Source organism: Prionailurus viverrinus, chromosome D1 (assembly GCF_022837055.1).
Source record: "Prionailurus viverrinus isolate Anna chromosome D1, UM_Priviv_1.0, whole genome shotgun sequence".
Taxonomy (NCBI): domain Eukaryota; kingdom Metazoa; phylum Chordata; class Mammalia; order Carnivora; family Felidae; genus Prionailurus; species Prionailurus viverrinus.
In genome coordinates, this window is record NC_062570.1 from 74,293,333 (window position 1) to 74,310,430 (window position 17,098).

The 17,098-nt window shown below is 43.3% G+C and overlaps 1 protein-coding gene across 10 annotated transcripts in view; it reads right to left on the reverse strand.

The window, feature by feature from the left end:
- Positions 1-16,316, reverse strand: part of SERGEF (secretion regulating guanine nucleotide exchange factor) — a 234,926-nt gene extending 218,610 nt beyond the window's left edge. For all 10 annotated transcript variants that reach the window (XR_007156428.1, XR_007156429.1, XM_047878850.1 and 7 more), the window contains exons 1-6: positions 16,192-16,316; positions 12,584-12,719; positions 11,245-11,400; positions 9,446-9,540; positions 4,771-4,831; positions 148-261 (exon numbers count right to left, since the gene is read on the reverse strand). Coding sequence is in view for 8 of the 10 variants with exons in the window: in XM_047878850.1 (XP_047734806.1) it covers positions 148-261; positions 4,771-4,831; positions 9,446-9,540; positions 11,245-11,400; positions 12,584-12,719; positions 16,192-16,251 (622 nt within the window). In the remaining 2 variants the exon portion in view is untranslated. The remainder of the gene's footprint in view (positions 1-147; positions 262-4,770; positions 4,832-9,445; positions 9,541-11,244; positions 11,401-12,583; positions 12,720-16,191) is intronic.
- Between the last annotated feature and the right edge of the window lie 782 nt (positions 16,317-17,098).

Consider the following 17,098-nt stretch of genomic DNA (forward strand, 5'->3'; position numbering starts at 1 on the left):
AGACTAACAGACCAGCCAACACAGAGACTTAAGACAGAGGAACTAAGAAACAGCAAAAGCAAAATTCCATTTACCCATTTCCTGCCTGTGTGTGTCACTATTTCTTGACAAAGAATAAATATAGGACTCAAGAAATAAGGGCCTTACCTGTCACTCTGCTTGGCTCCTTTGCTGTCAAAAACAATGGGAGAGTCTGCCCAGGGCATAACCGCCGTCCAGATGATGCCAAACCAGTTCCCCACTGGAACACAATGCCACTTGCTTCCCAATGGAACAGAGGAGGAAATGAAGAAAATGCTTAATGGGATTACTACCAGATTGTTTTTTGAGCCTCGCTGTCATGGGAGATTCTCAATTCATTCTCGTTAACACGCCTACAAGGGACAGGCTCAGGGTTTCGAGGGGCCCTATGGCTTGGTTATCACCAAGCCAATCACAAGTCCAATCTTCAGGGCAATTTAAGACCATTCAAGACAATTCCCACATACTAAAACTCCCTCCAAAAAATTCCAGGACATATGGCTCTTTCAGAGTCAAATTACTAGAACAACACCTTATTCATGACTAACCTGAAAGGACAACTCAAACTCCAGACCAAGCAGGAAAGAACCCTGATGATTATCAAGTCCATTCCTCACATTTAATAGGTGAGAAAATTGAGGTCTGGAAGAGAGGATGTGATCTGCCCAAGGTCATCCTTGGGAGCTAGTAGCAGAGAAAATACTAGGACTCAGCTCTCCTAACACCTAATGCAGTGTCTTTTCCACTACACCAAGATAAATTCAATGACTCCTAATTACCAAATAAATACATATTTATGACTGCAAGATAGCTTCTTAATAGTCACTACTTCAGTGGAATGGCCTTTTATTTCCCTATCCACTGAATCTAATTCATGTGCCCATGTTCTGAACCTCATACAAATGTGTAGATGACATTTTATATATTTAATCTACAGTCAGATGTGTGTAACTAGGATCCGTCACCCAACAGCACATTAAGGTTCCACTCCTCTCAACGTATCCTACAAACAACAGTCCTTTAGGCTGTAAACAGACAAGTCTGCTTTGTGAAACATAAGTGATGATGACTGAGCACAATGTGAGCAAAACACAATACTCAAATAATACAGGGGCACCTGGGTGGCTCAGTCAGTTAATCATCTGACTTCGGCTCAGGTCATGATCTCACAGTTCTTGGGTTTGAGCTCCACATCGGGCTCTGTGCTGACAGCTCAGAGCCTGGAGCCAGCTTTGCATTCTGGGTCTCCTTCTCTTTCTGCCCCTCCCCTGCTCACACTCTGTCTCTCTCCTCAAAATAAATAAACATTAAAAAAAACACAATTGTTGAATACAAAATTTACCATCTCTTCCACAAATAAATTGCAAAAGGGTAAAAATCTTGAGATATCTGATATAGGATTAATAATCAGAATATATACAGAACTCTTAAAACTCAACAACAACAGGGGCACCTGGGTGGCTTAGTCCGTTAAGCGTCTGACTCTTGAGCTCAGCTCAGGCCTTGATCTCAGGTCATGAGTTCAAGCCCTGCATTGGGCTCCACACTGGGCATGAAGCCTACTTAAAAAAAAAAAAACAAACAAACAAAAAAACCAAAAAACCCTCAACAACAAAAACCTGATTCCAAAAATGAGCAAAGGACTCGAATAGACATTTCTCCAAAGAAAATATACAAATGGTGAAATGCAGATATGAAAAGATGCTCAACATCACTAATTATAAGAGAAATGCAAAACAAAACCACAATGAGGTACCATTTCACATTCATTAGGATGACTACTATTTAAAAAAAAAAAAAAAAACGGAAAGTACCAAATGTTGGCAAGGATGTGAAGTTATTTGGAACCCTTGCGTGCTACTGGCAGAAATTAAAATGGTATGGCCATTGTGGAAAAGGGTATGGCAGTTCCTCAAAAAAATGAAAATAGAATTACTATATGATCCAGCAATTCTACTTCAGGGTATATATCCTAAAGAACCAAAAGCAGGATCTCAAAGTGATATTTGTACACCCACATTCATAGCAGGTGTATTCACAATAGCTAAAACATGGCAGCAACACAAGCATCTGTCAACCGGTGAATGGATAAGCAAAATGTGACATATCCAAGTAATGGAATATTATTCAGCCTTAAAAAGGGAGAAAATTCTGACACATGCTACAAAATAGACAGACCTCGAGGACATTATGCTAAGTGAAATGAGCCACAAAAAGACAAATACTATACAATTCCACTTATATGAGGTACCTGTATAAGTGGTCAAAATCACAGGGTCAAAAAGTAGAATGGTGGTTGCCAGGGGCTGGGGGAAAGGGGGGATGGAGAGTTATTGTTTAGTGGATATAATTTCAGTTTCACAAGATAAAAAAAGTTCTGGAGATACACGGTGGTAACGGCTGCACAGTAACGTGAATGTACTTAACATCACTCAACCGTACATTTAAAATGGCTAAGACAGTAAATTGTGTTATGTATATTTTATCACAATAAAAAAATTAAGAGGAATAAATATATATTTTTTAAAATAGAGATACCTGACATAAATATCCACCAAATGCAGTGTAGAGACATAATTCAAACCCTGATTTAAACAAACTGTTAAGAAATGTATTTTTGAGACAGTCAAGAAAATGTAAATGCTGGATACTTGATCAAATTACAGATTTATTGTTAGTTTTCTTGTAGGTATGATGATGGCATTTTGTTAATGTTTTCGATAGAGTCCTTATCATTTAGAGATGCCTGCAGAAATATTTACAGATTAAATGGGAGAGGAGGACTTACAATTAAGTTAATCAAACACATAATGGAAACCGTACTGCTTTGTAACTGGACAGAAATGTATACGTAAGACTAGCAATCACAGAAAGTTGGTAGGAAAGGGGGAATTAAACCATTAATAGGCCATTCTCCAGTCCCACTAATCTAAGAGGAGAAGCTGCTTATAAGATGTAATCACTACCATACAACTCAGCAATCACACTCCTGGGCATTTATCCAGAGAAATGAAAATTTATGTTTGCATAAAAACTTGCCCACAATGTTTATAGCTTTATACTTAATAGCCAGAACCTAGAAACAACCAGATGTCCCTCAGTGGGTGAATGGTGAAAGAAACTGTGTTGTTGTGGACTGAGTTGTGCCCCCAAAAATTCATATGTTGAGGCCCTAATCTACAGTGTGACTGTATTTGGAGCGGTCCGTAAGAAGGTAATAAAGGTTAAATGGGTCATAAGAGTGAGGCCTTAATCTGACAGAACTGGTGTCTTTATAAAAAAGAAGAGACACCAGACGTCTCCTCTCTGCATGAGCGCACAGAGGAAATGCCCTGTAAGGACATAGCAAGAAGGCAGCCATCTACAAGTCAGGAAGAGAGGTCTCACCAGAGACCAACCCTCATAGCATCTGGATCGCAGACTTGTAGCCTCTGTAACTGTGAGAAAATTCCTGTTGTTTAAGCCACCCAGTCTGTGGTATATCGTTATGGCAGCCTGAGATGACTAATTCAGTGGTACATCTATAACATAGAATACTACTACTTAGCAATAAAAAGGAACAAATTATTGATACTCACAACTTGGATGACTCTCCAGGGAATCATGCTGAGCAAAAATAGCCAACCCTAAAGAATTATATATTGTATGATATCATTTATATAATGTTCTTGCCAGGAGCTAAGAAGGGGTGAGGGTAAGTAGAAAGTGGATGTATAATAGACGCATAAAAGAAAATATAAAAGGGTGTATAAAAATGGGTATTATAAAAGGGCCACAGGCAGGATGGCTGTGGCAATGAACTGTTTGTGTCCTGACCGTATCAAGGCTGGCTGGGCTGTTGCACTACAGTTTCACAAAATGTTACCAGTGGGAGAAACTGGGAAAATAGTGCATGAGATGTATTTTATTTCTTACAACTGCATGTAAATCGACAAATATCTCAAAATAATAGGGTTAAGAAAAATTTTACTATATGAGCAACATTAAGCCCCAGACGACACCAGTACAGTGCTGCACCAGACTCTTCCTCCCCTCCTCCACCTTCCCCAGGCCACGACTGGATGCATCCACACTTGAGCCTCAGCTGCCACAGCCAGTTAGGGCTGCACTTCACCCCACGAGAGTGGGAGCAGAAAAATGAGCCTGGGGAAGAAAAAAGGGCCACTGCTCTTCTGCAGATGACCACCTCTCTCCACTTGCCACCTTCAAACCTCACACACACTGTCAGCCCTACGTCCATCACCACCCTCTCACAGTACAGGAGACAAGCTCATTTGAAGCTTTTAAACTAATAAACATTAAAATGCACTAGGCAAGCAGTGGAGTTCACAGCAAAGAATGTGGGCCTTGGAAACTACACCACCTCAGACTCTGTTCCCAGCTCTACCTTTTACTACCTTACCCCCTGTGTAACCTTAGACAAGCACTTCAGCCTCTTCGGACCTCAGTTTCCTCACATGTAAAAATGTAACTCACATCACTGCAGGGTTGTGAGGATTAAATAAGGTATTAATTAAATCAAGAGAACCTAGCATCATGCCTAGAACATAATAAAGAGCTAGAAAACTTCATTTCTTTCCACCCTACCTGCTAAAGATTTCCCACATGACTTTGGCCTTATGTCCTCTCCTTTTAATCAGAAATGCAGCACAGCAGGACATTCTGAATTACTCCTTAAAGTTTGTTTGCTCTAAAGCGCTGCTTCTCCTTGTGATGTCCCTATTTTGAAAATAAAAGCAAAATGATCACCTGTAGCAGCTAAAGCATGCCTCAGTCCAGCAGCAATGCAAACAACCTTCTCTTTCAGGAGCTGTGAAAACAAAGAAAAGGGCTGAGGTCTTAGAATCACCCATCTGCAAAATGCTTTGGAATTTATGCCCTGACACAATGCAGCAAAGCCCTCATTACATGTCTGATTGGTTTAGAGTCCCCAACTCCCAACATTTCCATCCCTCCATACTTCTGTATGTATCCCTAAAAGGAAAAATCTCTTAAAAATAATATATCACAATGTGTCTCAGGGCCGCAAGGGACCTTCAAAGTCATCCAGTCCAGGAGTTGGCAAATGTTTCCAATAAAGACCAGATAGTAAATGCTTTAGACTTTGCAGGCCATATGGTTTATGTCATAGTACTCTACTCTGCCATTGTAGCATACAAGCAGCCACAGACAATACATGAATGAATGGGCATGGCTACGTTCCAATGAAGATTTATTTACCAAGGGTTCTAGCTGGACGACCTTTGATTTAGTCCAATCTCTATTCAATGCCAGATCCCTTCCACAACCCCCACAAATCATCATCCAACCCCTGCCAAGCACCTACTTCCTGTGGCACAGCCTCACTACTTCCCCAGGTGCCTATTCCATCTTTGTGCAGTTCCATTTATCTCCTTAGGTGGAGCCAAACATCTGCCTACAGCTTTTCACAATGCTTTCCAAAGACATGAAGACCACTGTCATGTCCTCTCTAAGATATCTTGTGGTGACTTTAAAACTAAGTCTTCAAATTCTTTGAGACCCATCCCTTCGAGATGTGGAGCTGGAGCTTAATTCCCCTCTTGCTGAATGTGGTCTGGACTAAGCAACTTGCTTCTAGTGAAAAGAATAAAGAAGTGATGAGTGGCTTAGAGACTAGGTGATAAAAGGCACTGAGGCTTCCTGCTTGGCCTCACTCTCAAATCACTCCTGGAGGAAGCCAGATGCCATGTCTGAACAACCCCATAGAAAGGCACTGAACCTCATGAGTTGCAACCTCATGAGACCAGCTAAGCTGTGCCCAGATTTCTGACCCTCAGAAACTAAGATAGTAAATACCTGTTGTTTAAAGTTGCTAAATTTAGAGTAATTCATGACACTGTAATAGATAACTAATACATATCTCTTCTTTTGGCCAAACATCCCCAATTCCATCAGTGATCCCCTGGTTTCAAATTCCATTCCCTTCTTGGTTTCTCTCCTCTAAATACGCTCTGGTTACTCAATCTCCCTCTTTTAAAAGAGACTGTATAGGAGCACCTGTGTGCCTCAGTCAGTTAAGCGTCCAACTCTTGACTTTGGCTCAGGTCATGATCTCATGGTCATGAGATCGAGCCCCATGTCAGGCTCCATACTGGGCATGGAGCTTGCTTAAGACTCTCTCTCTCCCTGCCCCTCCCCTGGGCATGTGTGCATGTGTGTGTGCATGTGCACGCTCCCTCTCTCTCTTTCTCTGTCAAAAAAAAGCGGGGCGGGCGGGGGGGGGGGGTTGTATATGCATCAATCATGGCCCCTGTGCAGCTTTACTACATGTGTTTATTTACAGATCCACATGGCCTTCCTAAACTTTAGGACCCTCGATGGCAGGATCTAAGTCTTATTCACCTTTATTCCCAGGACCTAAGCACTAAATCAACAGAATACAACATCCCATATGCAGTCTGATTAGCACAAAAAAGGACAGGACTCTGGCTTCCCTTCTTTTAGAGACTATATTTCTGTTAATACAACCCACAACCACATTAGCTTTGGGGAAGATCAAATCTTACTACTAATACAACTTGAACATATTGTCCTTTAAGTATTTTCTCTTTAAAACAACAACTAAAGGGCTTTACATGTAGATTCAATCTCCTCAATTTCTTCAACCCACCTCCATTCCTTCCTCTCCATCCCCACTGCCATGGCTTTAGTTTGGACCAGGATCACCTCTCGTCTGGATTATTAGCAAGAGTGTCCTGAATAATCTTCCTCCTCACTACCCCTTCGGGCCCCGACCTAACACACTGTTCTTACCGTTTGCCATGTACCACCTCCCTGACTGTCCCCTCCCCAATAGAATTTCTACCACTTCCTTATATTCCAGTCATACTAAACTGCTTGCAGTATCTCAAACCCTAATATTTCATGCTTCTACACCCTTGCTTACACAGTTCCTTCTGTCTGGAATGCTCTTCTTTTGTATCTATTCTATGCATCCTATCTCAAGTCAAGTAAATTTCTACTCAACTTTCAAGACTCTGCATAAGCCTGTTCTCACTCCACCTCCCCCTAGAAAGACTTAAAATATTCCCTCCTTTGAGGCTACACCTGCATCTACCATAGTTTAACATTTAGGTGTCTCTATATCTAATATGTACCACCAAACTCTAAGATTCTCAAATGCTAACATGTACCACTAAATTCTAAGACCTCAAATACTAAGACCCTCACCTTTGTCCCCACTGCCTAAACCCAGCACCTATATACCCAATAGTTGCTATTAAATAAATGAATGAATTTCTACTATATTTCACTTTGCCACATTCCTCCCATTGTTCAAGAGGATACAACCTTGATGTATCCCAAATGTTTTCACCTCCTGATTCTGTCATCCAACATATTTTAACCATTGTTTTCCTCTGTCTTCTTTAATCATGTGACCCAAGCTAAATTAATTACAATGTATATAGGTTCTTAAAAAAACCATCCATTTGTAATTGGCAACTGTAACACTTCCTACAAGTGACTATAGAGTCTAGATTTCTGTGCATATCATGTGCTACATACTCAATGTTTCCGTGCCCCTGAAATTCATATATTGAAACCTATTACCCAATGTGATAGTATTTGCAAATGGGGTCTTCTTGAGGTTATTAATTAGGTCATGAGAATGGAGCCGTCATGAGAATGGAGCCCTCATGAATGGGATAAATGCCCTTATAAGAAAGGCCCCAGAGGGCAACTCTGTCCAGCGAAATAAGTGTTTATGAACAAGGAACGGGGTCCTCACTAGACACCAAATCTGCCGATACCCCAATCTTGTACTTCTCAGCCTCCAGAAATGTGAAAAATAAATGTTTGTTGCTTAAGCTATTCAATCTATGGTATTTTTGTTACAGCAGCCCAAACACACTACAACACTGTGGAGATCATGACCTCAAATACTATCCCACAGACCAGCAATTGTAATTCAGCAACATGACAGGAGCTGACCAAGCTCTCTCCAGTGAAAACAGATCTCCCACTCTGAGTCAGAGTTCAAGAAAATTAGCTAGACGTGAGCAGCTTAGGTGGTGAACTCATTTTAGATCCCAGCATATTTCTTTCAAAATTCCACAGCCCTCTTATGACTACTTATCATATAAATGTCACAAAAATGTGTACATTTTAAATATGATGCAGAGGAAAGGGCTCTGAACTAGGGCCAGGAGTCCTGTCTAGTCCTGTGCTGTCCACTATGAAGCCACTAGCTACATGCAGGTACTAAAGAGCCGAAATGTGAGTAGGTATGAACTGAGATCACTCACAGTACAACATGCACACCAGAGTTCAACTTAGTATAAAGTAGACAATATAGGGGCGTCTGGGTGGCTCAGTTGGTTGAGCGTCCAACTCTTGATCTCAGCTCCGATCATGTTCTCACAGTTCATGGAATCAAGCCTGCATCAGGTTCCATGCGGATAGGAGAGAGCATGCTTAAGATTCTCCCTCTCTTTCTGCCGCTCTCCCACTAGCATGTACACATACACACTCTCTCTCTCAAAATAAATAATCTTAAAAAAAATGGAGAATATAAAGTATCTCATTAGGAAATTTTTACATCAGTGACATATAAAATGAAATAATCCATTGAATACACTGGATTTATTAAAATTAATTTCACCTACACGCCACAATATGAATGAAACTTGAAACATCATATGAAATGAGAGAAGCCAGATACAAAAAGCCACATTTTGTATGATTCCATTTATATGAAATGCCCAGAATAGCAAATCCACAGAGACAGATTAGTGGTTGCCAGGGGCTGGGGGAGGGCAGAATGGGAAGTAATTGCCATTGGGTACACAGTTTCTTTCTTGGTGATGAAAATGTTCTAAAATTAGACAATGCTGATGGCTGCACATCTCTGTGAATCTACTAAAAACCACTGAATTATACATTTTTAAAGGGTAAATTCTATGGCATGTAAATTACATCTCAATAAAGCTGTTATTTTAAAAAATTAATTCCACTTGTTTCTCTTTACTCTTTGAATAGTGCTACTAAAAATTTTAAGTTACGTATGTGACTCACACCATATTTTTATTGGGCGCTACTGGCCTATATACTATTTGCCAAGCTTAGTGTCTTTAGGTAAGTCGCTTCTATCAGGACCTGTTTCTAACATAGTTCCCATTATTACTAATTTTAGTATTGTAAAATGTAATTAAAATGCCTTTATGACATATATTACCTTCAATGTTTTATTTCACAAACATTCATAATGTGTATGAGGACTAACAGAGGTTTTTCACTAACAGCTTCCATCCCCCCAACCTAATCCTTCCCAGAAGAACCTAAGTTTTTCAACTTAAATTCTAAGTGGCCCATGGCTTTTCAGGGACCCAGCCAGTCTCTTAGTCTGGGGAGGGAAACGCTTCAATAGTATGTGGGTCAGCTATATATGAGGTGCCATCCTTACCTCAATGGCCTGGGGAACCACACATCTTCGAGGGCCATGAGGAACTCCTAACTGGCCGAAGGAGTTGGATCCACACGACAGAACTTGACCATTTTCTGCAAAATTCAAATATTTAAATCATAACCTCAGAAGTAAGATATCTTTGACCAGTGAGTAAATGTTGAAGGATGGGAGGAGCAAAGGGAATGAGAGGAGGAAGAGGGGCTTACACTTTAGCACATTCAAACCACAGTCCCTGCTTTTATTGTTCCTCTAGGAATAAAAACACTAGGCACTGGGCTAAGCATTTTACAGATTCTCTATCACACTACCTAATTAATGGCAGCTTATCTGTTATAGAACATTAGCCTGGTGCTGGGATGGGATACTGATGCCCCACGCCCCACTTTTCATGTTTCCATGTGACATAATTTTCATTATTTTAACACTCCAGGCCTCTCTCCCTGCCCCTTCGTATGCTCCCTGCTTTCCAGGAGAAAAGGGGTAACTTAACCAACTGATAAGTTTGGGAGAAGGAAGAGCATGTGTGGCTTGGCACCTTCCTCTCAGGTACTCTAGACTGATGCACAGTAAGTGTTTCCCCTACAGAGATAACCTACTGTTTGCAGAATAACTCTGGATCAGAGGAGAATTAGCAGAAGCACTTGGCCTGACCATTAACCCTGTTCTCCAACATAGCCTTTGTCAGTGAAAAGCCAACAGTGTGATCTCCAGCTATCTGACTGCTCTCCACCTTTCTCACAATTGGTTCCAAAAGTGAGCAGGAAATAGAGTGTTATTCACAGACGCCCTACAATCCCAACATGGTCCACAAAAAGCACTTCAGAAATGATGGCTACTATTCAGGGTTATTAGTACCAAATTCAGCACCTATTACAGAATCCCTCTGCAAAAGAGAGATGCTGATGCCTGAGCAGGGTTTTGAAGAAAGGATATGAGTCATCAGAAAAAGGGACTGTTCCAGAGAGAGAACAACATTCTGCTTGGTATTTCTAGAAAGAAAAGTATGAAGAATGTGGAGAATAAAAGACAAGGCAACAACAGGGATAGGTAGGGAACAGTAATTGAAGCTATGTGTGGAAGTTTGGGATCTGAGCTGTGCATATAAGAATCTACAAGGGTGGGGTGGGGAGGATTTGGTCAGAAAATGCCCTTGCCAGATGACTGTGTCAAAGAGGGAGTCTAGTCAGAAACTATACATGGTCTTCTCCATCCAGAATGGCAAGCTAGACAGGACAAAACTACTTCTGGGGAGAAGTCAGCTGACAAAAAGTAACTATTGCTAGCTGCTCCCAAGAGCATTATCCTATTAGCCCTTTGGCCATATCCCTCTACACCCTTTTCTGCTATCCGGCTTTGCAGAGAGCAAAGAGTTGTGCCCAACCTTTTTTTTTTTTTTTTTTTTTTTAATCCTTCAGTGGGGGAAAAGCTGCCATCACTGTTGTGTGACCGCTTACTTCCTCCTGCTTCCCCACCACATTTCCCCATGAGTAACCCTTCACCGGTACTAATGGCCAGCTAGCCCAGGTACACAGCTATCGTGAATTTCTGGGACAGGAAGTAGCCACCAAAGGTGATCCAGTCTCTTCCCTAGTCTCTAGTAAAAGTTTTCCAGCCCAAAATTTTGCTGTTCAAACTCTCCTTGCAAAAGGCACCCACAACTTTCCTCAACAACCAAAGAGAAATTTGTATGTATGTTTACACATAAAGAGACTTTCACTTAATCAGTATCACCACCATCGAGTTCTTCTCACCCAATGCCTTTGTGGTGATAAAGATTTACCCATGAGTGAACTCACCTGTGAGAATAATGGTAAAATCCCAGCCGCAGGCCACCTGTTGGACAGGACAGCCAAGGAGGGATCTGCAGGTGGTAAAATACAGAACATCTTCTGTGTGACCAAGCCCCAATTGCCCATCTTTGTTCAGGCCGCAAACAAAAAGGCCTCCTTCATCTGCAGAAAGCAAAAGCTTTGGTGATGGTGTGCACAGGGGAAATTACAACTGTCAAAGCGAGTAAAAGGATTTTACTAATTAGCTGCAGTCACAAACCCAGTAAATTTTTTCCCACCCGCGTTAATAAGCCATGTACGTTAATGTGCACTGGCCCAAATGGCATAGGGCGAAGGGGCTCAAGTCTAGCATCTATATGAAAACTCCAAGTCCTAGAGCGGCCAATCACCAAATAGAGCATCTACTATAATAAGAAAAGCCAACATTTATTTAGAACTTATAATATGCCAGGTATTCTTGTAAGAGCTTTATCTGTGGGGCCCATTTATCCTTTAGGCAGAATGCCTAGGGCCCACGATACTTTCAGAGGCCCACAAAAATGTATTAATCTTATATTCTTCTAAAATAAAAAAAATAAATAAATGCAATCATAATGAATACACAATGCTAAATCTAGCCTGGATTATACTAATCTTTATATCAAAGCTGTCATAAAATATAGTTCTTAATATTTCTTTAAGGAAGAAGGGGTCCACAAAGGCAAGAGTGCCAAGGACCCATGAAAGTCATAATGCAGCCCTGTAGTTCACTGATTCGCTTCATTCATCATTTTTATCCCCATGTAACAGAGGGAAAAGTGGCACAGAGAAATTAATTTGCCCAAGGCCACACAGCTAATAACAGAACCAGGATTTGAACCCAAGCAGTTGATTCCAGAACTCATGTTCTTAATCAGGATTCAATACACCATCCTTTCCAATATCATGGCACCTGGAGTACTCGTTAAGTACTATCATAGGTACTATGAAGGAAATTAAAGAAAATACAAAGTTCTTGCTCTCAAGGAATATTCACTCTAACTGCAAAGACTTCTAACTCTAACATGTGAAAGTTAAATGACAATATATTGTATGAAATGTGGTATATGTTGCAACTCCGCCATTAATTTGTCTTGTAACCTTAAGCAACTGGTTTTCCTCTCCAAGCCTCATTTGTATAAATGGGGGTGGAGAGCCTAGATCTCTGAAGGGCTTTCAGCTCTGACAATCTAGAATTCTCTACTGGTAACTTGGCTTTTTCACAAAAATGTTTTCCTCTGCAAAATACAAAAGGATGAAAGATGGCAATACAATACGCTAGGGAGAAATGTCTAAATAAGAAATATCTACTCCAGAAGGATGTTACCTGTGACAATAGCAGAGTGGCCCCCTCCTCCTGTGATCCTCCTGACACATTCAGGTTTACAGAAGTCATTCAGTTGCTGGGGCAAAAGCACATCTTCCTTGTGGCCAAGGCCAAGTTGCCCGTAGCTATTTGCACCCTAGGGATAAATAAGGCAAGGATGAAAGAGTACAGGAAACACAACTGTCATTGTGCATTTACCTGTCCCTATCTTTCTCATCCTGACATACCTCCCAGAGCCTCTAACAGATGAGATTTCATAAGCTCATTCTTAAGAGGTTGCTATATGCAACCCATACTTAGACAGTGGCCCTATACCCAGAACATGACGATTTCCACATGAGAGGAGCTCTTAGCATCCGCTACTTATCCAAAGATATTCCTCGCCTTCTCCTTCTAATGCCCCAGCCCACATGTGTTGCCTCTGGGAGACAGCATGGGAGTTCCTTGTGATAAAAGCCAATTCTCTAGGGAGGCTAAGAAAAGAAATAAGGAAAGGAAATAGCAGCCAAGTGGGTGGGAAATGCACTGGACTTGTCCCTTCTCATGCCCTCGCTGAGAAAACTGGCAAGGATTTCTTTAATCAAAGTTAGCTGAGGGCTTTGTGCCCTCAAGCAGGTCACCTCACTATTATTTCATCGCACAGTGAAAGAGGTTGGCAATGATCTCTAAGGGCCTTTCCAAGTACAATGCTTTGAGACTCTAAGATTCACATGGTGAGATTCCTGTAAGGGAACAGATTTCCCCTTGGTGGGCAATATGTCTATCTTTGTTATTATGAAATAACAGTCCAGAATCCCAAATCCAAAACTCTTGCTGCTAGATGTATTTCAGATTCAGGCTTTTATAGGCTTAAAAAAATAATACTGTACATAAATCATATATACTGCTGCAAGGTCCAGGAGCAGCACCCCATAAGCAAAATAGTATTATTTCTGCAGTAAAAGGTACAAATACATTAACTGCGCATAGACTATAAATAGCATTATGTCAGGTCAGTTTGAGTTTTGGAGGTTTTTGTCTTGTTTTGTTTTGTTTTTTGTATTCAAACTTGAAGATAAAGAATTGTAGACCTGCAGAAAAATCTTTAGATTTCAGAAATCCTCATAATTCCTTATAATTACTCCCGGCTGGTTCTTCCTAGAGATAAGTAGTAAAACCTTCCAAATGTGTTTGTTTTCTAAGATATTTTAATGAGGAAAAATAATTTAAAATAACTACCCAAAATACATACATACATACAAACTCCTGCCCCTCATGGTCTATTTCATAGCCATCCTGGGCTGCAAGGACTCCAAGCTGAAAAAGCAAGCTATGGCAAGGGCACAGGTCCCAGAGGCCCTCAGGGGCAGTATTAGCTGCCAATTACTGACTGCTTCCACAATACTTAGTATTCACCCTTAATTCTCACAATAACAGAGGAGATAGACATTTATGGCTCTCATTTTACAGATGAAGAAACTAAGTCTCAGAGAGGTTAAGTTGCATAGTTGCATAGCTGGGAAGGCAAGAAGTCAGATATGCCCTCCTCCTTTCACTAAGCTATACCATGTCCCTAAGGATTTTTGGTGAAATTCAGCCCTGAGCTTACCTGGCAAGACACTAACTGTATGACTGTATCTACAATAGCACCCCATCACTTTATTCCCTCTTTATGCTTTTTCTTCATAGAACTCCCTGACATTACATTTGCTTAGTTGTTTACTGTCTACCTCCCCTACTGCAAAGTAAACTCAATGAGGGCAAGAACTTTGTTTTGTTCACTGCCATTTTCCCTGAAAATGCATCTGAAACTATGCTGCCCCAGAGAAAGTGTATATATATTTTAGAATGAATATAGTGAATGAATATATGATCTGATGAGGCCCTACCTAGGAAAGATCAAATGAAAGATGTGCATGCTGTGGAGTACATATGCACAGGATGTCTCCATCAGGCTGGAGATCTCTGTGGCTGCCCCATTACCAGGACTACAAGCTGTTGAACAGAAAGTGAGAGAGACACATGCACTTGGGGCTCAAATTATGGCACTCAATTTCTGAAACACAGCAAGCGGCCCAAAATCCAGGATAAAGCAAAACAAAGAAAAATTCAATACAACATGTTAGCCGTACCTGCCTCCCTTCCTTACAAACACTCCAGACATACTATACACACACACACACACACACACACACACACACCCAAGGAGGTAAATTTCCCTTTGTTAGGGAAATTGTGTTCCCCTAAAATTAATTTGTTGAAGCCCTAGACTCCAGTACCTCAGAAGGTGACTGTATCTGGGGATAGGGCCTTTTAAAAGATAATTAAGGTGAAACGAGGTCATAAAGGTATGGCTCTAATCCAATATAGGAAGGAGACACAGGGATGCTCTCAAACACAGAAAAAGCCACATGAGGACACAGCAAGAAGGCGGCCATCTGCAAGCCAAAGAAGGAGGCCTCAGAAGAAAGTAAACCTGCCAGACACCTTGCTCTTGGACTTCTGGCCTCCAGAACTACAAGAAAATAAAATCCATTTTTTAAGACGTCTCAGTCTTTGGTATTTTTCTATGACAGCCCTAGCAAACTAACACACCCCTCCACACATATAATGCAGCGGGAAGGCCATCAGGCCTCCAAGCAGTAGACAAGGCCCTATCTGACACCCAGACCCCAGTCTCCCGCCTGGGAAAAGCCAGCACCAGCACCCACCGCAGGCACACATTCAACCCCAACTCCACCCCCGGCTCAAGTGCCACCCCAAAGACAGTACTCAGCCAGCCAGCCAACCTCAGGCCCCACGATCTCCCTTCTGCCGGTATATGCAGGCTTACACTCAACAAGTGCTGCCTGGTGCTGATCATTACCTTTTTTTGACTAGTCAAATACATGGTAGTTTTAACAGTAATCTAGGTGTTATCCCGCTCCCTCAACGCCAGAGCTGGGTCTTTCAGTTTTGTGTTTTTCCCCCAAAGACCAGCACATAGGCATACAAAAGGGTCTCATTCATTCATCGGTCCAAATATCTGCTAGGCACCGTGAACAAGACAGGCACAATACATCCCCCCTCGTGACGCTTCTAGCGAAAGAGACTGACATTAAGCAGACACCCACGCCCCCAACACAGGCAAGATCCGGTCACAGACGAAGATCAGCAAATGTGCACGGCCAAATACTGCGGGCCTCGCAGCAAACGGTGCTCTCGCCAGGCTGGGGCGGGGCTGGGAAGGGGCCGGCATCCTCCGGGCAACGAGAGGGTGAGGAGCACAGGTGGCCTTACAATGGCTCCGGGACGGGGCGATACCTCCACGCCGTCTCTCCAGGCGCTAGCCCGGCCTGAGGGCTCTGGCGGAACCACACGCTCTGCCCAGGAGGCAGATGCTTCCCCCGGCGCCGCAGCCCCTCGGGTTCGGACCCCACCAGCCAGCAGGCCCCTAAGTCACCCGTGAGGACCCCTGCCTCCCGACCCTCTCCTCCTCAGGCCCCAGCCCAGGGTCCTCCAGCCCAGAGCCCGACCGGGACCTCAGCCACCAAGCCCACGACAGCCCACGACAGCCCACGCGGAGGCCTCCAGCTCCTTTCAGCGCCCCTCAGTCCCAGCGGCCCCGGCCCGGGGGCGGAGTCACGTACCCAGGCGAAGAGCACTGCCGCCTCAGGGGCGGCCTCGGAGGCTCTTGGCTCGCGCTCCATGTGGGGACGCTATGCCGGCGCTTCCGGGAGGGGTCGGAGGTGGAGCCCGCCAGGGGAGGGATTAGTAACTGGGGTGTGGGGTTGACGGGGGAGGGGTCTGTGGTTGGGAGGAGCCCATGAGGGGGCGGAGTCTGCGGCGAAGGCGGGGCCATAGCTGGGAAGAGGAATGAGGTGGGGGCGGGGCTGGCCCGAAGGAGGAGGTCTATAGTGGGCGCGGGGTCGGCGCTGGGGAAGGGTCTGCAGAGGGAGAGGGACGGGCGCGGGGGTGGGGCCGTCGCTGGGGCGTGGTCTGTTGTGGGGGCGGGGCCGGAGCGGAGAAGGGCCCGCGGGAGCCCCTTAATTGCTCTGGAGTCGCCTCCCAGTCCCTCCGCCCGGGCGCGCTCTGAGTGAGTCAGCCTCCCGCCTCCAGCCTTGCAGTGCCTCTCTACTTCTCTCTCCCTTCCCTTGCACTCTATTTTTAGTAATATACGAGTGCACTACGCTCCTTCACGTTTTTATTTCTTTGGAGTCCCAAGATAGCCTGGAAGGACAGACAGGGCAGGGATTGTATCACCTTTTGACCGGGAAGAAATTGAGCCTGGGAGGGGTGGAAAGGGTCCCCTCCAGTGTCTTAGCGGAGCTACCTTTGGATCTGCTTTGGTGTGTGTTTGCAAAATCTGAGAAAGCTCTTTGATAAACGAGTGTGTAGGAACTTAGACTTCGGGACACTGAACTGAGGAGGCTGGTTCTCATGGATTCCTGCCAGGGCAGCCTTCTAACCCTCAGCGCGCAGAGCACGGTCCTGCCCTGATTCCGATCATCAATACTGGATAATATTCACCCAACAAAGGTTTTCATATAAAATGGC